The following is a 21,884-nucleotide window of genomic DNA, read 5'->3' on the forward strand; positions in this document are numbered from 1 at the left end:
AGAAATACTCTTAGAAAAAAATCTTGTAAGGTGTTTTCGGATTCAACCGTCTAATTATTTTCCAATAATATTCAAATAGTTTTTACAAATATAGCCATTTTAATGTGTTAGAAGAATTAGGCTCCTTAATGTGAAGTGTTTGATGTGTGGTATCTAATCGTTTTAGTGTAAGAGGGTGCATATTCCATAGTACATTGAATATTTCAATATTAGAAATCTCTCCCAGTGATTCTGTATAATTTTCTAACTTAGGTTTAGCAAGTTATTCCATGAATGTTACCTTTGATAAGACCCAGGTATAGTTTTGTAGAGGTTTTTGGGAACTCAATAAAAGTTTACAATGGTTTTAGTGTTTTATTTTTACTTAAAATGCGTTGTAAAAATGGTACATAAATATGTAATGAAAATATTGTGATACACCTAAAATTACTGAAAGATCACTCAATAAATACCTATTGTTATGAGCAACTAGGCCTCTTTACATTTTAGATACTGTTCTGATACCTAAGAGACTCAAACACTTTTCCATAATTCTAGCGGTAACTTCGCAAAGCATTAGTCTTTCATAAATTATCTTAACAATCTTTCCATCTTTGTCTTTCTCCACACAATAACATTTGTCATAGAATTCGGTGAATGCAGATGAGATCTCATACAAGTATTCACAAAGAGTATGTAAGAACAAGTCATTGCATACTTTGAGGATTACTTCTGGGAATCTAAGCAGCACTTTACCAAGTTTTAACTCGGCTTCATGAGATAATTTTAAGCCAGACTTATCCACTTGAGCCAACAGATCCTCAGTTGAGACCTGGGCAGTGCGGGCTATGGACCTAATGCGGGTGAGAGCATACAATAGATAGACTGCAGTATTACCTTTATCATCCAACATTTTTTCAAATGAAAATATGTAGTCATTGATCCTATTATGAGACAGGTCAGCATACTTGATGCAGCCATATGCCACTGCCTCCTGTGCCTGCTTCAATTCCTCAGGAGTCAGTACTTTATCCCTTCCTTTCTCAATGAGCTTATCCAGAGCCCTTTTCAAGCCCTCATCAAGGAGATCAATAAGTTTGATGGTGTCGCCGGACCTGGTCTTGAATTTCTTTTTATCCTCCCCCAATACAACACCACTACCTACATGTTCCAATTTTTGGCCTTCCTTTAAAATACCAGCTCGGCGAGCACAATTCTCTATGAGTGCAAAATGACCATACTGACCCATGTCAGTGACATAAATAAACCTATCTCCTTTTTCCTCTTCGACCCTCTGTTTTATAGTAGCCATGTCCGATGTATCATAAGTGAAACCACCATCAGATTTAACAATTGTTAAAGGTATGCCCTCATGGTTTTCATTTCCCCACATAATCAGCCTTCCCTCGTCTTCTTCTAAAAGATTTTTCTGCTTTAACTCATCTATTATAACAAGCATCCTAGACTGGTAGAAAGATTCTCCTCGGTCAATAATTGTTACATCAAGGCGGTCATATATTTTCTGAAACTCACGGCGAGATACTTCACAAATCAGTTTCCAAGCAGCAATGTAATCTGGATGGCCAGACTGCAGGTGAACAACACAAGTGTATGCCCGTTTTTTAAATACTTCATCCTCATCAAATCGCTTTTTAGATTCTTTGTAAAATGCTTGCAAATCAGAAATAGGTGGAGATTCAGTTTTAAAATTAGGGAATTTATCTTGTAGATGAGCAATCAACATACCAAACTGTGTGCCCCAATCTCCAAGGTGGTTAATACGGAGGACATCATGGTTCAAAAACTCAAGTATCCTGGCAACACTATCTCCAATAATAGTAGATCTCAGATGGCCCACATGCATCTCTTTAGCAATATTTGGTGACGAGAAATCAATAATGATCCTCTGCCTCTTCACAGGTGGTGGCTTTACTCCATGTCGGAGAATATAAGTCAAAACATGCTCCGCAACTTTCTTGTTCAAGTAAATGTTGAGGAAACCAGCCCCAGCTACTTCAATTCGTTCTATAATTGGTGATGTTGGAGTTTTATTTAATATATTATTAGCTACTTCCCTTGGATTACTTTTTATATTCTTGGCCTTTAGCAGCTGGGATATTGGCATGGCTGAATTACATTGGTAGTCTCCAAACTTCGGATTATTACCGGACAGGGTAATTACTACTGGGGCGTCTTCTAAATCAGGGTAAGCGGACGTAATAGCTATTTCGAAAACGTTTCTTAGCTCATCTAGTATGCAGATGGTGCCTTCTATAGAGTCGATATCAGTAATTAGAGTAGGCCGCTTCCTGGGCTCTTTTGTGTTCACCTTGCCAGCCGCAGAGCTCTCGGCTTTGACAGCGTTCTCAAGAATAGCAAGACGATGCTTGAGCTTCTCATTTTCGGACAAAAGTTTGTCAAGCCCGGGATCTCCTATGTAACTGAGATCGCCTTTGGTGAGTTTTTCGATTTCATCCTCTACTTCTGTCGTCTCCTTTTCAGCTTTACGAGTTCGCTCCTCAAGCTGTTTTACGGTTTGGTCTACCGTGGACATTTTAAATGCACTTTGAATGTAATAAGGGATTTTAAAGTAAAATTTTATGCATCAATATTCGCTACGCTATTTATAGGTTATTAGCCGCACGTTGACGTTTAATTAACTATGACATGACAGCACAGCTCAGTTCTTTGCTTTCTAACAAACGGATTCAATCATTGGTTAGAAAGGGAAGGGATACATTCTGTCCACGCAAATTAGGGGACAGCTGACAGAAGTAACTTGTTTAGGAATTTATAAAAAAAATGGAATCATTAAAGTTGTTTTTCTTATCGTAAAGCCTCATTAGCACGAGCGCTTATTCAACGCGCGTTTCCATTTGTGTCATCCAAACGCTTTTTGCGTTTGGATGACACAAATGGAGACCCGTCTGTTTATTCTCACGATGGTGGTGGAGCTTGAAGATGAGGTCCTAAGGCCTAAAGGCGAGCAACGTTTCGTTTTTAAAAAAGTCTTGTTATCTGGAAGTAACTATTAAAGGCTTTATTTGCCTAATAATTTTAAGAAATTATTTTATTTCTTAAATTAAAATATCCACATTGGAGTAAATTTACGTAGATTGGCAGAAATATTACACATTTTCAAAGTCCAGCTTAAATTATATCTTTAAAAATATATAGTAACTATAGCAACCAAGGTCAAACAAACAGCGGCAAAATATGTTTCAAAAGTGGCAAGTGTGAATAATGATAATAAATTATTAAACAGGCATAAACCTTACAACAGTTTTACTTATGTAACAAAATCTATTTTGTTAACTTTATTTTTGCGTTGTTTACAACGTGAAGTTTAGAGTTTAGTAATGCGTTTACTTCGTCTTCGTTAAGTACCTACTTGAATACGGAGAGCTATATATTTTATTTTTTCTGATGGCTGAAGAATGGCTCAGGAGCACAAAAGGATGGAAGCGTTTGGACATTCAGACAAGGACGGAGAAGTACCATTCTGGCTGGAAGACATTACCAAGTAAGTGTGTTTTGTGATGGTTTGTAGGTATATATTGTGTAGACAAGGTGCAGACATGATTAATGACCCCGTGTTTGTATTTGGTTTGCGTTCAATAAAGTCATTTTAGTACAATGGTCCACTTCCGCGTTTCAAGGTGACGTTGGGGCTAAAAGGCTAGTGTACATAGGTTTCTATTAACATATTTAATAGTCACAGCTAGTACCTTATATATACAAGATATATAATTACATATATATATATGTAATTATATATCTAGTAATTACATATATATATATATATATGGGTGGGTATATAATGGGTAATTTATTCATGATAACTAATAGGTATTTCTATCTTATCTTATCATTAGCGGACGATAGTCTACATTAAGGGTCGAATGATTAATTTAATATTGCGAAAATGACCATTATACCTACTTAGCTTTTGGTTATCGTTGGAAACTGGGATTCTAAATAACTAAATTTCCTATTAATTAGGTAAATATGATTATAAAGTATTGTCTCTGTGACCTGGATACCTCACAAACCACAACTTTTCCACAAACTTAAGCGACAAAAAAAATCGACGTAATTTCACGAAAATCTGTTAAAAAATGCGATCTGGAGATAAGACCACCTGGACAGCCGGACATACAAAAATCATCATAATCCGAGAGGGCCTGCGGCCTAAAACATTTTCCCCCGTGGGATCCCGCCACCGAACCGAAAGCCACTCATATAATCCAAGTTAAGCTCTTATTTTAAAACTTCTATATTGTATGGCAGCCGCTAGGTTGGTGTGACTCTTAATTATATTTAAAAAATTCGCATGTGGTGTAGATACACCCTAATAGCCTTGCCGTTTCCGCAGGCGTAGGTAAATTTTCCCTAACATTAACCATTTCATATATTTCAGGGAGATGAAAGAGACGCATATCAGAAACAGCAACGAATCGCCTCCCACCCTCGAAAAGTCCAAACTTAACTATCACAGCAAGCCTCAGAATCACAGGTAAGGAGAAGGAAATTAAGCGTGCATAAGATGCGAATAGAGTTAGAGTAAGATAAGTTTTCTTGGTCTAAACGCAGTGGCGGATTAACCGAACAGCAGAAAAAGCATATGCTAAGGGCCCCGCGCCTAGGGGGGCCCCGCGCTCCGACCCTGACCATGCGATTTCGGCACGCGGAACCGGCCAGGTTCTAGTAGAACTCGCACTCCGCGGATCCTGTACATTTTATTTACAATGTATTTTTTTCGTAAGTCAGTCACAATATTGTTCAATTATTATTATCATGTCTATTTTTCTTTATAAGGATACCAAATTTAAAGAATTTTTAGGCTTACGAAAAGACCAAGAGTAGAGTTTAGCATAAAACCGAGAGTGTCTCGAAACTTTTGTGCATGGCTAAGCTGTGCAGGAAACAGCAGAGCTCGGAAACGAACAAAAGAAGATACTGTGTTAAAAAACATATTAGTGAAAATCAAGGAAGGATGATTTATTTATTTATTATGTCAAATAACAAATTGCACCTTACAGCTAATGCCTAATGATGATCAGCTTTGGGCCCGTAGTAGGCCAAAGGACGCGCTCCTCTACGGCTGGCCGAGCGCCCAAAATATGCCGAGTTGCTGCAAAGCTGTTATAAAAAGAAAACAGCGGGGCCCCTATGTAGGGCTTTGCATTCGCGTAGGCCGGGTGTAAAGCCCTACATAGGGTCCGAGACCCAAAGCATCCCAGCAAGTCGCACTTTCGAGCAAGAACTAAGGCCGAGCAGCAGGCGAGCCGAGATCACATTGGTTCAATTCCAAACTCTGTTCTCCTGCAATTCAGCCTTTGCATGGTGGCGCGCCGCCATAGAACGCTCCGAGCCTCCACCCTTATACGGAGCTCGGCCTACGGCCTCGTTCACACTCTGGCATTGGTTTCATTCTAGGCTCTGCTTTCCTGCAGCTTGGCCTTCAGCTTCGCACGGGAACGCTACGAAATCGTTTGGTCCGGATATTCAGCTCGTGGGGCTCAGCCTTCGGCCTTGTTTTTTAGCTCACTTAGCCATTAATTCCCACTTCTTAGATCCGACTCACGTTTCACCTATTTTTACAAGCTTTTATTAAACTTAATAATATTCATGTTGTTAAACAGTATCTCTACATGCTTTTATTTAACTTGCAATACTCGGTAAGTTGTTTTCAAAATCTGAAAACTATTTTTTTGACCATTTGTCAAAATTTGTTGGTAAAAATTCACTTACTAGGGAAAAATCGGTGACAATACAATCCACCTGATCTGGTGATGAAAACCGAAGGTAAGGAGGACACCTATATGTATAGAAGAATTGAACTGTGATAAAATAACAACTTCATTAAGATTAGGCACTTTTATAATGGCTAAAAAAAATTTTTTTTTCTTTCGGAGCGATTATTACCGAAAGTAATAACTTTATAAAAAAAGGTTTTTGAAGATCGTTATTCGGTTTTGAAATACCTTATCCAACCATACGCCACACTATAGGGTCAAAGCAAAAAAAATCAAAGAAAAAAAATGTTGTATGGGAGGTACCCTAATTTTTTTATAGTTTTTATTTTACCGTTCTGTCGCAATGCATGATTTATGTATCCATGCCCAATTACGGCTATCTAGCACTAACGATCGCGGAGCAAACCCTCGGACAGACGGACATGGCGAAACTATAAGAGTTTCCAGGTGACTAGGAAACCCTAAAAAATACACTGCATAACATGTTAATAACTAATTGAGAACGAGTCGAAAAAGATTAAGACAGCGTAAAAATATTGTGATGGTACTGAATCCTCGGGGTGCGAGTCCGACTCGCACTTAATCATATTTTTAAACCAGGGGGCCCCGCAAGCTATTGTGCTAAGGGCCCCGCGCCTTCTTAATCCGCCCCTGTCTAAACGTAACCCTAGTGCGTTTCGATGATTGCACGACCTTGGTAAGCTACTAAACCAGGAGGCCTACCGCGAAAGCCGAAATTCGCAAATTGCGGGGATCTTTCTCTTTTACTCTCACTAAGACGTTATTAGAGTGACAGAGAAAAATGCCCGTAATTGACGAACTTCGATTTTCGCGGTTATAGCCCAGGATCTCTAGAAAACTGTCGTATGCATAAAATTGTTAGACCGCAGTTTGACTTCTGATCCTGGCCATCTGTTATGAATAGCTCTACAAACTTTTTACTTGACGACCTCGCTAAACCTCGGCCGTCTAAAAAAGCTCGATCAATATACTCTATATGTTACGGTGTATGTTATAGCAGTTAATTTGGTCGTAAATATGTATGAATTAATTATAACAAAAATATAAAAACCATTAGAACTTTGCAAACTATGAACATTTTATAGGGGATTTTCAGTGGGGTACGAACGGCCCCACTTTTCATATTTTGCGATTGCTTAGAATGCCATGAAACACAAACCAGGAGCAGTATGCGAGGCATATTGCGAATTTCATTTGGTGGACCGGCGAACTGGGTTCTTATTAAGGTCTTGATTTGCTTAAACGAATCCTCTACTAAGGTGATATACGCGATAGGCACGCACGTTATGTAATCCCTATTTTTTTTTTTTTTTTATAATTTTTTTTTTTACTGACGAGCTATGAAAACGGGTCCCTTTCTATGGAGTTCCATACAAAGTTATCTCTTTATTACAGTAGGTATCCTCTTGTGTAGTACTTATACCTATATACATCAAAGCATCTCATCTCGACGACAGGTTAACAAGAAGGACATCTTTGGACACCACAATGGATTTGCTAACCAAGCCTCAAATGCAGCCGCTTGCCCATTCCGCGGGCACCGTTCGGTACAGTAAAGGTAGGTCTAAATTAATTCGAGGTAGGTTTTAGGATCCCCACTTCATATTTTAAGAACAACACCTCTTGTCATGCGACGTATCTTTAAACTTTGGTATATTCGAGGATGACAGTGTTGGAATGCCACCAGAAGAGTAACCTGAAGTTCCAATCCCAGGGCTGAATGTTGAAGACGATCGACAGCACGCCTGTTTCCAGCTGGGCGTCACAATACAATCATCATCATCATCATCATCTTTCTTAGACATATGATGTGATGAACGCGATACCAGTACCTACTATAGCGCTCAAAAAGGCTTAGTCTATATTTAGTTTACCTATACTTGCCTCAGCTCCTTTATCGATGAGGTATAACCTCCAAAGTTGTACGCAAATTCATCCTTTTTACAAGTTTTTTATTTGACTTGCTTTGATTGTATATATATGTAGGTATTTATGTATGTTCAGGTCAAATCTTGCAAGCTAAATTAGACTCACGACTGCCCATTATTCGATGGTGACAATGCAATATTATGGTAGGATCGAGCTGACGATCTGTTGATGGACACAGTTGGAGATTGCCATAAGAACTCTGTGATAAAACAACGCAACCTAATTGCGTTTGGAATTGTTAGAATTATCTCGATGTGTGTTATTGCCTATTGAACGAAAAGTACAGTCGGCGATATTAAGAGCTTGTATAAACAGTATTTACGACAAAAAACATATCTCTTCAGGCTACTCCCAGAACGGCCGACGAAAGTATCGCAATAGTCTTCTAGACTGGGACGACACTAACGGTTCATCCAACGACTTCCTGTCCGACCTGCTCCCGCACTACGTGACGCCCCGCCATCGTCGCGAGGACCACGACTTTAACGACGTCATACTTGGGACGAGTGAGTACAACCGTTCGTAATAATCTTCTAGACTGGGACGACACTAACGCTTCAACCAACGACTTCCTGTCCGACCTGCTCCCGCACTACGTGACGCCCCGCCATCGTCGCGAGGACCACGACTTTAACGATGTCATACTTGGGACGAGTGAGTACAACCGTTCGTAATAATCTTCTAGACTGGGACGACACTAACGCTTCAACCAACGACTTCCTGTCCGATCTGCTCCCGCACTACGTGACGCCCCGCCATCGTCACGAAGGACCACGACTTTAACGACGTCATACTTGGGACGAGTGAGTACAACCGTTCGTAATAATCTTCTAGACTGGGACGACACTAACGCTTCAACCAACGACTTCCTGTCCGATCTGCTCCCGCACTACGTGACGCCCCGCCATCGTCACGAAGGACCACGACTTTAACGACGTCATTCTTGGGACGAGTGAGTACAACCGTCCGTAATAATCTTCTAGACTGGGAAGACACTAACGGTTCAACCAATGACTTCCTGTTCGATCTGCTCCCGCACTACCTGACGCCCCGCTATCGTCGCGAGTACCAAGACTTTAACGACGTCATACTTGGAACGAGTGAGTACAACCGTCCGTAATAATCTTTTAGACTTGGATGACACCTACGGTTAATCCAACGATATCCTCTCCGACCTGTTCCCGCAACGCCCGGTCATTGTCGTGAGGACCACGATTTCAGCGACGTTATACATGGGACGAGTGAGTACAACCGTCCGTAATAATCTACTGGACTGATTGATCGTTGATCTAAGTCTCTAATAAGAACTGCCTCTTTTATCCCCTCCCGCACTATTCCATCGCCGCAAAAACCGCAACTTCGACGTCATACTTCGGACGACTGATTAGAACCGTCCGTATTGATCTACCTGGAATGATGCCAACGATTCAACGACTTCTTCTCCTAGGTGTATATTTCACGATTTGTCTTTAACGACGCCAAATTTAGGAAGTTGCGAGAACCTACCATAATGATTTTCTGGATACTCGTAACCGCAAGACTAAATAATGGCTTTGCTCTGCCCTTTCTTCTTGTATTATACCTTATTGGCATTTGAGCATTGTGTATGATTTTTGCAACTCCACCAAAGAACTCGTATTGATTCGAGTACTTAGACGATGCGATTATACGTTGTGAATATTGTATCCAGTAGTATAACCTTTTTTTCGCGGATAACATATATAATACAGAAAACTACAAAGTTCCCTTTATTTGAACTACTTTACAGGACAGCAAGACATCAAAACAGGCCGAACAAAATCTAACGATACGTCTTCAAGCATTCACACTGGCTCACTTAAAAAATACGCGAGTTACACCACCAATCCGCCAAAGAAACCTGCATCACTAAGTTCTGTGTCATGTACAAGGAATACCGACACTAAAAGTACAAAAGAGTGGTTAAAAAGCGAGTTTGTGATACCCGAGTTGCCTGAAGGGAGGTTGTTGGAAGTGAAGATATACTCCAACTGGGGGGACAAGTACTTGGTTGGATTGAATGGCATAGAGCTGTTTAATTCTGACGGACAACTAGTGCCAATCGAGAAGGTAAGAAAGATTTGTTTGGTTTGACTACTTAACGTGTTTCTAGTGCAAGGCTGAAAACCATTCAATTTTAATGTAAACAGACAAGATGAGTTTTAAAAAAAAATTGCAATGCATGTGTTATAACAGTACTATGGCTCAAACATGAGCCCTCAAGGGCATAGCAACAATAAAGTGACTTCGAATTAAGTAGCCTAACCTAATAATGTACCTACTGTGTTATGTACTAATACTAACCCAATAAACTCCTGCAACCTTCTTTATCTATAGAGCTAGACCATCATCTGACTTGCGGAAGACCTCCTTTTAAGGTCCGTTGTAAACATTGTGGGAATTACCCACGTTCCAAATAAATTGTGACGTGTAGGTCCTTAAATGAATTACTTACTGCATATAGGTATGGACGGATTCAGAAGCCGGCGATACCAAGCACGGTCGCCCTGATGCAATCGTGGATGGAGTGGTACGAACAAGAGACGATCGACATTGCTGGACGACTCCGATACCAAGGAGTGCCCCCATAGTGCTTAGTTTACTCTTGGCTAACTGCGCCATTATAGCTTTGCTCAGAATTTGGGTACGTAATACTTTAGAAGTAGTTTCAAGATTTCTCACGTATTTATTTAGAAATAGAACACTCTTACTCTTAGGTGTACTTAGACACGAATTGATACGATTAGAGGTAAAAAAATAATATTGGGTTCCTACCTCTGGGTCTAGTATTAAACTTATTTGACGGTGATTTACTTTATATGACAGTATTTTTCAGAACTATAACAAGTCCCGCATATACTCTTCACGTGGGATCCGCTTGGTGCAGATCAAGTTGGATGACCGCGTTATATTCCACGGTGAAGTTGCTCGTGCGAGCGGCGAGCTCAAGGGCCTCCTTCCTACGTTCGGTGACGTGAGTATGAAGGGTATTCTGAGGTTAGGCCATCACCTGAGCCATCATTCAGCCATATTATGACTATGAGGAAATTAGAATCAAAAGAGCACCATTAAACTCGCGTAAACGACAGAAAAATGTTTATACACGCAGTGAAATTATACGCTAGCATCAGCCATTCTAGAGCGGTTTTAGTTTTGCTCATTCAACTTTAGCCATATCTCAATAATAAATTAGTACTCATTCTGGTTTATTCGTTCTGTGACTTTGATGTCACTTTACGAATAACTAAACATGCATACCTATAGTTCACGAGTTTTTGAAATACGTTTCGGGTTTAAAATTGATCAACGAGAATTCGTGCCGTTTCAGACAGAAAATTCCCCTTCCAGACGATCCTCTTCACAAAAGACCCATCCATCCTCGAAGCCATAATGGTAAACGACAGGAACTTCCAAGCGCTCATGCGAGACAACGAACCTAGCGACATCCCAGCCGATATGAGGCCACCCACAGCCGATGGGAGGGATAGACTCAGTCCGATGTTGAATGAATCCTGGGAAGAGCAAAAGGAGACCAAATACGTGGCCAAGAAGATTAAGATAACGCTAATGTCGACGTGGGGACAGAGGAACCTGATAGGGCTGACAGGTATGCTGTTCATTGTAGTGTGGTGGCACGACTTGATTCCACTTATGTGTTAAGGTGGTTCGACTAGGTTACCCAAAGCTTAAACCTCACTAGATGGCGCCACAATTGCAAATTTTGAGTTTTAATTTTTTTGTGGAGTAGTCTTTGGTATTTCTATACTGTAAATTATGTTTAGCGCACTCTTTAAATAAATATTGAACTATTAAAACAAACATTGAACACTTCATTGTACAAAAACTACCCCTTAATGTTGACAGAATGTTTCTTGACTCTATTTCTAACTATCACTCACACATTCAAACAGTCGTACTGGGATCCTTGTAGTAGACAATTTGGCACAGAGTGAGTAGGCTTCAATAGCGTTGCGGTATGTACGTAGAAATACATGCAAGAGGATGTGGGTTCGAGACTCTTTAATTTTTTTTTTTTTATCAGTATTATCAAGTACCTATTATTAATAAATTATTTTATGAGAAATATGAGCGTTTTTCCATAAAAATATTAAAAATCTGATTCTCACACATCATGATATTTTTGGGTTCTTCCAACTCAGAATCACTAGCATAATCAATCCTCGTGCTATAAAAACCCGAAAATTTGTATTGAAATTTTAGTTTTACACTGAAATTTCTTTCACACTAAAATGTGACGTAATGGTATGGATATTTTAGGATATCTTTTTTTAATGCTAGGGTGGAGAAGATTCTAAGTAGAATGAACCTAAGAAAGTCCAAATTTGTAAGTCAGATTTTCCGGTATTTTTTTTAAAAAAAAAACGCTGTTTTCCCTTACTGCCTTTAAAAAGGTAGGTACTATTTTACAGTAGAATTAAAACCTTTTTTTACGATACATTTAATTAAATTACAGTGAGTTACAAAATTGCATGGCCTTCTATTTATAACCATTATAAAAAGAAATGAGATATTTATCATGTTTGTTTATATTATTGATTTCCCGATATTTTGACACAACTAGAAGTTTCACACAATGCCTAGGGAAAGAAAATTATTTATTTATTTTATTTATTGTCAATTTCATTCAACGGATCACATCATATCCAATTTATGTGTTTATGCATGGGTGCCGCCAGGATTACTTTCAGGGAGGTGCATAATAAATGGAATAGAAGAATTGATGCAGAAATTTATTTTTCTTGTGTAATATAGTTCCGAGTTATGCTATCAAAATCATTGCAGATTTATATTGGTCTAACTCTAATGCTGGTGCAGACGCATAAAAAAACATGTAATTTTTTTTATATATTTTCTTACCTGCCAGGGGGGTGCAAGTGCACCCCCTTGCACCCTGCTGCCGGCGCCCATGTGTTTATGTATTGCATTGTTTTCTACCTAGTTGGTTATTAAATTCTGTTACTGCAATAATCTTTATCTACATAAAATATACCAACGAAAGTTTAATAAAGTATATATTAAAATGAAGTACACAAAATCAGGAATTACATATGACAATATCATTTAAAATCGCCTCCTCTGGCTTTGACACAGGCCCTCAAACGACGAGGCCAGTCATCGATAACGGCACGCACGATTGTCATGTCTAATTCCGTCACTGTCTTAACTATGGCCCGCTTGAGGGAGTTAAGATTTGTGTGGGGTTTAGCACAGGCTTTCTCCTCAATAACCTGCCATATGGCATAATCCAGGGAGTAAGGTCCGGGCTGGAGCACGGCCAGTCTTCGTGGGCAATAAAGTCAATTTTGTTCCTTCGAAACCAGGCTTGAGTTGTTTTTGCCTTATGTGCAGGAGCTGAGTCCTGTTCAAAGATCCATGGCTGGTTTTGAAATAGGGTGTGGCTTAAGGGCTTCACTATTGGTTCGAGAACGGTTTCCAGTTTCCGGTTTTCACACCTTTTTCACAAAAATGAATCTGTGTTAGCCCTGAGTATGACACACCCAAAATCATGTTTGGCGGGTGCCCACATTTGTGCAACGCAATAGGGTTGTTTCCATCTACAAATCTTAGGGCATAATTGTATCCCAATAAATTCTTTTGGATTATAAGAACATGTTAAACTACTTTTAGGGGACCTGTAATGACCATATTTTTGTAAATATTGAATTTAAAATATCTTTTGGCACACGTCACGTGACCAAACTCGAAACGTCATTGAAGATTCTGATGACGTCACAACTCTCGGATTGACACTGTTGACAGTTAGGCGATTAACAACAAATGACAAATATCAGTTGACAGTTCGTATCTTCTACGTGTGTATGTAGTTATGTGTCAAACCATAAACTGTGACGTCACACAATTTTCAAAGAGCGTTTTGGGCGCGAAAGCGTCTGTCAAAATATATTTTGTTAATTTAACGTATTTAAAGCCGTTTTTAGTATAAAAGCTGAATTTTAAGGCAACTTTTAGTTAATATAGAAAGTAATACAAGCGTTTCAAAAAATTGGAATACGATTCTCTTTTAGGCCCCAATTCATTATAGATACGACGAGATAAGCGTTATGTGTGGTAGATAATTATAGCTCACAAATCCACCACATTATGTCATTTTTTATTTTATCGGTAGCATTTGTTTTAACGGAAATAAAGAGGTTGCAAATCGAGTAACAGAACTTCAGAACAGATATCATTTGATATTTACCAGTCGCTTTTCGGTGAAGGAAAACATCGTGAGGGAACTGGACTAATCCCAACAAGCCTTAGTTTTATCCTCTGGGTTGGAAGGTCAGATGGCAGTGGCTTTCGTAAAAACTAGTGCCTACGCCAAATCTTGGGATTAGTTGTCAAAGCGGACCCCAGGCTCCATTGAGCCGTGGCAATATGCTGGGACAACGCTAGGAAGAAAGAAAGAAATCGAGTAACAGAACTTAGTAACCAACTCCTCTTACTCCAATTACAGTTACACTTTTCCTGGTTTTTCGCGGACCAGAATATCGATGATTTTTGTAACTTGATTTAGACGTCGCTATCATTTTCAATCCAAAAACACATAAAATTACAATTCAGAACATGCGGCAGCGTTGTTTTCTATCAAGTACGTCAAGCACCAGGGCGGCTACCGGGAAAATCGAAATTCGTCAATTTCGGGAATTTTTCCCTGTCACTCTAATTACGTCTTAGTGAGAGTAAAAGAGAAAGATCCCCGCAATTTGCGAATTTAGGTTTTCGCGGTAGGCCCCCAGGTCCTGTCAAGTTTCAGCAGTGTTGCCAGGCGAGCGGAAGAGAATTATCGTACTTGAGTGTCAATATTATTGTACCGTTGAAAAAAATATCGTACGCCAATCAAAAAGGCAGCCCCTAAAAATGTAAAAAATAAGCTTAAATTTCCAATTAATAATAAAAAAAAGACAATTTTCGTCTAAATTGCGCAAAAAATCTGTTTATGTTTGTGTATTTTTGGGATAGACTCAAACGGTATACAGGAAATTGAGACATTTTAAACTTTAAACTTACACCAAGGAGCCGAACACCCAATATATACTAATTTTAGCCTATTTCTGAAAGTGTCATATTTTGCTTCAAATTACTAGACTTTTAAGGTGGCATCATCCAAGGGCTGAAATTATAGTACTTTAGTGTACGATAATGCTCTTTGGAACATTATGTCACACCGGGGCCCAAATTATCGTACATGTACGACAATTATCGTACGCCTGGTCACACTGAGTGTAAGTGTCGACAGAGTCAGCTAAAAACAGTAAAAACGCGTCAAACATCGCAACGTCGCGCCGATGGCCGTCCGAAGCATGGAGTGGCAACGCCGCAATGTATTTGTACACGACATTTGTCACACACACATGAGTAAAATTTATAAAAATATAACGTTGATTATTGCATGATTTCTGTATGAAACAAAGTTTTTCTATTAATTTAGCGCAAATTAATATTCGAAAGTAGATAGATGCGCAACTATTTATGTAATAATATTGTGTAGTTAATAAATAAATAGCGATTGTTTTTTGTATGAAAATCGAACCACCTTAAAGGGAACAAGCAATATTGTTGTCATTTCGCCGTACAGCTATACGTCCCTTAGATTGGTCTTTGTGGGGCCAATATATGTACCGGGCATTAAGCATAATGCGAACTGCTAAAATTCGTTTCCATTGTCTGTATTTCCTGACAAACCTGACGTTCTGAACCAATGTTTTTATGGTCCTTTAATTTCGTACTTTATATCCGGTGAAAGTAGGGTCAAATCACTGGTTAGCTAATAAAAATATTAAGATACCTTTTTCCATAACCAAGGAATCGAGATCCTCTGCTACAGCTCCACCATCCGCGTGCACCGCGCCTACGCCTACACTTCCCACATTTCTGAAGACCGACTCGACCCATCCAAGTTGCTGGACTGCAAAAGCCTGTTCAATGGACGCAACATATCCACGGACTTTGAAGATATGTGGTGCACGAACTTTGTCTCGGGGAGCATGTTCTGCCATATCGTCATGGAGTTACCGGAGACTAGTGAGATTACATGTAAGTTGATTGTTTAAAGTTAGATGGACGCATTTTCTGTGCAGGTAATAATAAGTTAGCTTACATCGCCGAAGACCGCCTCGACCCGTCCAAACTTTTGGCTGCAAGAGCCTGTTCAACGGACGCAACATTTCTAAGGACTTTAAACATCCTCTGAAAGCATGCTCTGCATAGATGTATGTTGGATTGAATTCAGATATTAGAGGTAAAGAGGTATTAGGTAGTATTTGCCTAATAATTTAAAAGAGTTGAATAAGGATGTGAGTAATATTAATAAAGTCATACTTCTATAGATCGTACCCAAAACACAAAGAATTTCAATGCAAAAATCTAGCGTTGAGTCTTCTTGACCGGACACTACATTATATGCCACCATTGAAGTTAGTAATGGTGTTTGAGCATGTTTTGGGCTCATGCATTCCATTTTCAAGGTCAAACCCAAGAAATTTTATAGATATGCCTATTAAGGAACCGCAACTTACTTAAGATCTGTTCCAGGTATTCGCATCTGGAACTACAATGCCAACGTGGACCTGTCGTACATCGGCGCCAAGCACTGTCGCATCTCCCTAGACGGCAACCCTCTTCAGAGCCGCCCGATATTACTGCGTCGGGCCCCTGGGGATACCTGCTACGATTATGTACAGCAGTTGGACTTGCAGGCTGAAGACCGGTGATGAACATTTCTTTATAATTTCTTGTACGAACTCGGATGGACAGATGTTAGGCTAATGATGAACAATGAAGGATAGAATATAAGGATCCTTTAAACAGCAATCCTGAATAGAACTGTCGCGTGGTCTACCAGTGAATAACTTTAGCAGCTAGTGATCAGCGTTACTAGTGGTAGTGGGGCGACAGATGAATTTCAGCGAGCACCCCAAGTGCATTCCAAGTGACATTTTCGATGACTGACGCGACGTCATTACTTCATTAGTATGACGTCATATATGGCCTTTTAGAACCGGGATCTTTATTGCTGTGGTATATTTGCTGTGGCTGTGACTACGCTGCAAGTATATTCTTTTGTTTTTGTAATTATCTACCAGTTCTGCCTTTCTAGCGGTCGAAATCCCTCTCGAACTGCGACCACAATTAATCTCTCAAAGCCGTTGTTTGGTCTAGAACTGAGTTCATTTTCTTGATATCCGTGTTGTCTATGTTCAATGTGAGGGATACTAGAAGGAAGAGCAAAATATAATGGCGAAACCATATTTTACTTAAAGATAAAGAGGTCTTAATAATAGGTACATATAGCGGTAGGTTTACATGCTTAACCTAATTTGGTATGCAAAAGGGGTAACTAAAACTAATATTTTACAACAAAATAACAAAACCATTTTGAATTATGGTTCCTATTGTCTTATTTTATTACAAGCTTTCATTTAAGAATATTACTCGGATACATACTGGGATTGCTAATTTACCCTGTGTCGAAAAATTCACTCAGACTATATAAATAAGTTTTTATCATTAAGCCCAATGGCTTACATCAATATGTAATTTCTTTTTAAATAATATAAGTATCATTGTGCGGAATTCAACAGGTATTTTATTATATATATTTACACTCATAACTAGACAACTTTTTTTGTGTTTAGGTAGCTAATCGAGACGGGGCATCAGGTAGTAGTCGGTCTGGGTCTCGGCAAGAACGAGGGTGATTGTCACATGCTTTTTTTAAACATGGACTTGTACTTGTGGACAAATACGCACATTTCGTATATGTAGAGCGCTGGAAGAGGCCACAGACCTTAATAATGTTATCTCAATATTCTCCCCTATCAGGTTAGAAATCCCAAAGGATCTCGAGTACACGGAGCTCTCCTACAACGGTGGAGCAGAGCTGAGCGCGCCTACCGGCTTCGTTCTGCAGATCAGCATATTCTCCACCTGGGGCGACGCTTACTACGTGGGGCTCACGGCGGTCGAGCTGTACGATCCTATGGGGAACCTCATACCTGTTACTGAGACCAGTGAGTGAACTAACCTTTATAGTAGAAATGTGCTTTCTGAATATTCATGAGGTTAGAAAACCCAAAGGATCCTACAACGGTGCGTAGAGCTGAGTGCACCCACTTGCTTCGTTCTGCAATCCAGTTTATTCTCGTATTCTCGACTTAATATTTTTAACCGAATTTTACGTTTAGCTATATAGAGTAAGTATATCCAATAAAAGCTAAGGGGTCAACGAGCTCTTCTGCGTTTACTTTATCAATCAGTCATTATAGTCATTGCAATCTGACTCTATGACTTAAACCTGATTTGCCCTTAAAAAAATCCTTACCCGGAAAAACTACACTAAGAACCAAATTACCGTATCCTTATCAAATTATGGGTGCGGTCCAAAATCGTCGCAAGTTCAAACTGAACTCAACTAATTGCACCCTATCTCTCCGTGGTCCTAAGTTAAAATGCAGAAGAATTATGGTCCTGGCCTATGGGCCACGGCGGAGAAGTGACACTACGCATCGCAACAAGTGCGCATAAAATTCTAACCCCCCCCTCAACATTCTGACGAAGTTTGGCCCATGAGTTGTTGAAATGCCTTTCGGGCTTAAAACTGCACCAGCTAGGTATTTGATGACGTTATTAAATTAAAAGAAAGAAACTTCAACTTGTAAATAATAATAAAATTCGCATTTGCATGTAAAAGGGTGAATCAACTTTTTTTGTTTTGTTATCCTGTCCCGTTGTCCAAGGGACAATAATGGCACAGTTTGTTTGAAGAGACGTTGTATGCCGTTCTATTAACATGCTTTGGTTATAACGACCACAAAAACGCAAGTTTGATACATTTAAGTGCCATAAAATCAGTATTTCAATGAACTTTTGTCCCCTGGACAACTAATCGTAACCATGGCAACGAGTGACGCTAAAAAGTTGATTCTCCCAAAAGCGTTTTCACATTGTCCAATCGGATGTCGGATACGACCTCAAAGTTGTAAAATGTAGAAATGTAGTGAAAATGCTGTAACGGTTGATATTGATGTTGAGTTTTGTCAGACGTGTGCGCGCACCCGGCAAGCGTGAACGTGTTGGACTCGCGCGCTCTGGACGTGCGGACCCCGGACAAGTTGGTCGACGGAGTCGTCTCGTGTGACGCGGCGCACTCCTGGCTCGCACCGATCCTGCCGCACACACTAAACAGGTACTTATTAAATAAGTCTACGCAATATCTACTTTGGCTACTAGACTTCTTTATAAGTTAGGTAATTTGGGAACGGCATGATTATTTTTCTTTAGATTCCTGTTGTTGATATTCGCAGCCCTATAGGGAACGTGAGGGACGTGAATAAATAAACTATTGGGCACAGGGGGTCCCTGTTTATTGGCGCGAAGTGTAAATGTTTAAGCTTACAATGAAGCTCACAAGTTGGCAGAACCTACAATGCACAAGAAAAAATAGATACGTGAACTGTAAAGGGCAGCTCCTGCTTTGGCGTGTAGTGTCAATGTACAGTTTGTTTCCGATCAGGACACAAGATGGCAGACCCTCCAACGCGCGCGGCCTCTATAATCAGTCATCAACAATCTCTCTTTCTCTGACTGACCCTATCGTGTGGTAGAATTGGCCAGACCATATCCTTCTTTCTTAAATTGTCACCGTCCTTCGCAAATGGGTACCTACACGGGTGTTCACAGATAATGGACGGATTTTGTAACCCTAAGAAAGACTGACTGCCGAATTTGCTGTAAAATGACAAAAATGAACGTTGTTGAGAGAAAAGGGTCAAACCAAAACTGTAGCAAAAGGAGTACCGAAGTTATATACACAACGTGTGAACTGTTTCAGGGTATTTTTCGTATTCGACGCGCCAGTATCAATTTATGGCATAAAGATATGGAACTATGGAAAAACTCCCTCGAGAGGTGTCAAGGAATTTGGGGTAAGATATTTGTTATTATGGTGGAGCGCAATTATGTCTACTAAGACATTGGAATCTATAGTTTTTACTCTGCAGTTAATGCGAATATTGAGCAAGCTATTTTTTCTGCATTAACACATTCTCCTCATACGGGTCCTACAGGTGCGATATCACGTCCAAAATGATAATCGAAGTTAAAATTTGAATATAGAAGGTAGTTTTGGCAAATTTATACTCCGGGGCTGTAGCCTGTTTAGCACATCAAGATTTGAATAATGTTATTAATGTTGCAGGTGTTGATCGACGATTTGCTTCTGTTCAACGGCACGCTGGACTGCGCGAAGCCCGGCGACACGCTCGCGCCGCAGTGGATCTGCCTGCAGAACAACGAAGACGATTCCACGCCTAGGTACTCCCTTTATGTCTCATATCTCACTTCCATCTAACACACACAACACAATCTCATGTCCGCCACACTTAACCTAAATGGTGATTGGATTTGTGAAGACATTTAGTGAAGAATAACATGAATGAGTGTTTGTTGCAGCCCCCCTCCGCGCAGCACCACCTCGGGCTCGCGCGCCACCGCCGACCCCGCCGCGCGCCCCTACACCGGCGTCAGCCACCACCGACACTGACACCACCACGGGCACTGACACCACCACGGGCACTGACACCACCACGGGCACTGACACCACCACGGGCACTGACACCACCACGGGCACTGACACCACCACGGGCACTGACACCACCACGGGCACTGACACCACCACAGGCACTGACACCACACAACCATTAACATCTGTCATCATCATATCAGTCCAAAGATATCTGTACTGTTGGGACATCGGCCTCGACCAAACGCATCCGGACGTATTCCCTCATCCGACGGTTCCTAGTGGTCTTGACCAAGATCACCTCTTTGAGGGCCTTGCCTTATGACCTCCGCTTCACTGTCACCACTCGAGAGACTGACCCAGAGACGTAAGTTCTACTGTGCCCCGCCCACTGCCTCAATGCTGTACCTCTCAGAGCTACGTCAACAAAATACATATAATATATAATCTCATCAAAATAAACTTTTGAGAAATCTACCAGAAAGAACCTTGTCATACTGATAAAGTTAACGAAATGTTTCCTAATAAGTATTTCTAGCGTAGTCGCACTTGTCTCATAGCTGTTGCCCCATTTAACGTTTATAGGTTTTGAACATGCAAGTCTACAAATAACCCTTTATTGTCAGACCAAGCTAACTCGGCAGCTATTTTGATAGGAGTAGCACATACTGTGCAAGTATAATTTAAACGTCAAAATTTTATATAAATTTGAGGATGGGTGTGTGACTCTATGACACTTCTATCAAAACATTTACCCCCTTATTCATAAACGTGTGCTAAAGTTACGACGCCGCTAATCATCGTTTGTCCCTTTCCATCATACCAATACGTCGGAAAGGGACAAACGATCGTAAGCGGCATCGTAACTTTAGTACACGTTTATGAATAAGGGGGTTAATTTATAACCACCGTCCAATATTACCGTAACTCCAATTGTATAGATGTGTTTTTGTTCAATGTATACCGACATAGTACATTACGATACAAGTGCGAAAAATAGGAAATTCAAAACGAGTGGCGATAAATTAAAACACGACCGAAGGGAGTGTTTTAAATCGACACGAGTTGCGAATTACCTATTCGCACATGTATCGTACAACGTTTTACAGTACATATGGCCCTTTAAATGTTCGACACAGTAACGTAATATGCTACTTCTCGCACTAGTGCTATAAAGTAGCCCCATATGTACTGTAAAATATGTTGTCGCTGTCTAAAGGATTAGACGTATTATTGTAATGCATCATGCATATTAAATAATAATATGAATATTGTGAATTGAGTTTGAGTGGAGTTCACTATAAAGCATAAGGCAGCGCAGATATATATTTAAATAGATCTCGTAATTTATTGAGTAATTGCCGTTAATCAGAACTTAAATTAATAATTATAAATCAACATAGTTCAAATTTAAATAAGTAGACTGCACCAGCCAAATATTCGTTGTTTCTTTGTATACACTACGAATTAATGTAGAAGTAGGTTAAGCCAGGAAATACAAGTTATCTCTATTAAAATAGTGTTTTTTTTTTCAAAAGTATTTAATGTTCAATGTTTAGTCGAATAGTAAGTGTACAGACAGTATCGTAGATAAATTCGTTGTAATATACGTCCGTCTAGATTTTTTGTAC

At 39.9% G+C, this 21,884-nt stretch overlaps 2 protein-coding genes across 2 annotated transcripts; one reads left to right on the forward strand and one right to left on the reverse strand.

Annotated features, from left to right (window-relative positions):
* Positions 1–340: 340 nt before the first annotated feature.
* LOC133526265 (arginine--tRNA ligase, cytoplasmic) lies at positions 341–2,642 on the reverse strand. Its single transcript, XM_061862816.1, has one exon. It carries the CDS (start codon positions 2,531–2,533, stop codon positions 479–481), a length of 2,055 nt encoding a protein of 684 aa, XP_061718800.1. The 5' UTR covers positions 2,534–2,642; the 3' UTR covers positions 341–478.
* Positions 2,643–2,916: 274 nt separating this feature from the next.
* Positions 2,917–21,216, forward strand: LOC133526332 (katanin-interacting protein-like). The gene is made up of 15 exons (XM_061862895.1): positions 2,917–3,502; positions 4,400–4,495; positions 7,217–7,317; positions 8,033–8,194; positions 9,457–9,776; positions 10,171–10,350; positions 10,543–10,680; positions 11,055–11,313; positions 15,537–15,767; positions 16,266–16,440; positions 17,556–17,743; positions 18,774–18,918; positions 19,564–19,657; positions 19,930–20,045; positions 20,184–21,216. The coding sequence occupies exons 1-15, from the start codon at positions 3,417–3,419 to the stop codon at positions 20,272–20,274; spliced, it is 2,382 nt and encodes a 793-aa protein (XP_061718879.1). The 5' UTR covers positions 2,917–3,416; the 3' UTR covers positions 20,275–21,216.
* Positions 21,217–21,884: the final 668 nt, after the last annotated feature.

The sequence above is a fragment of the Cydia pomonella genome, chromosome 16 (genome assembly GCF_033807575.1).
Source record: "Cydia pomonella isolate Wapato2018A chromosome 16, ilCydPomo1, whole genome shotgun sequence".
Classification (NCBI taxonomy): domain Eukaryota; kingdom Metazoa; phylum Arthropoda; class Insecta; order Lepidoptera; family Tortricidae; genus Cydia; species Cydia pomonella.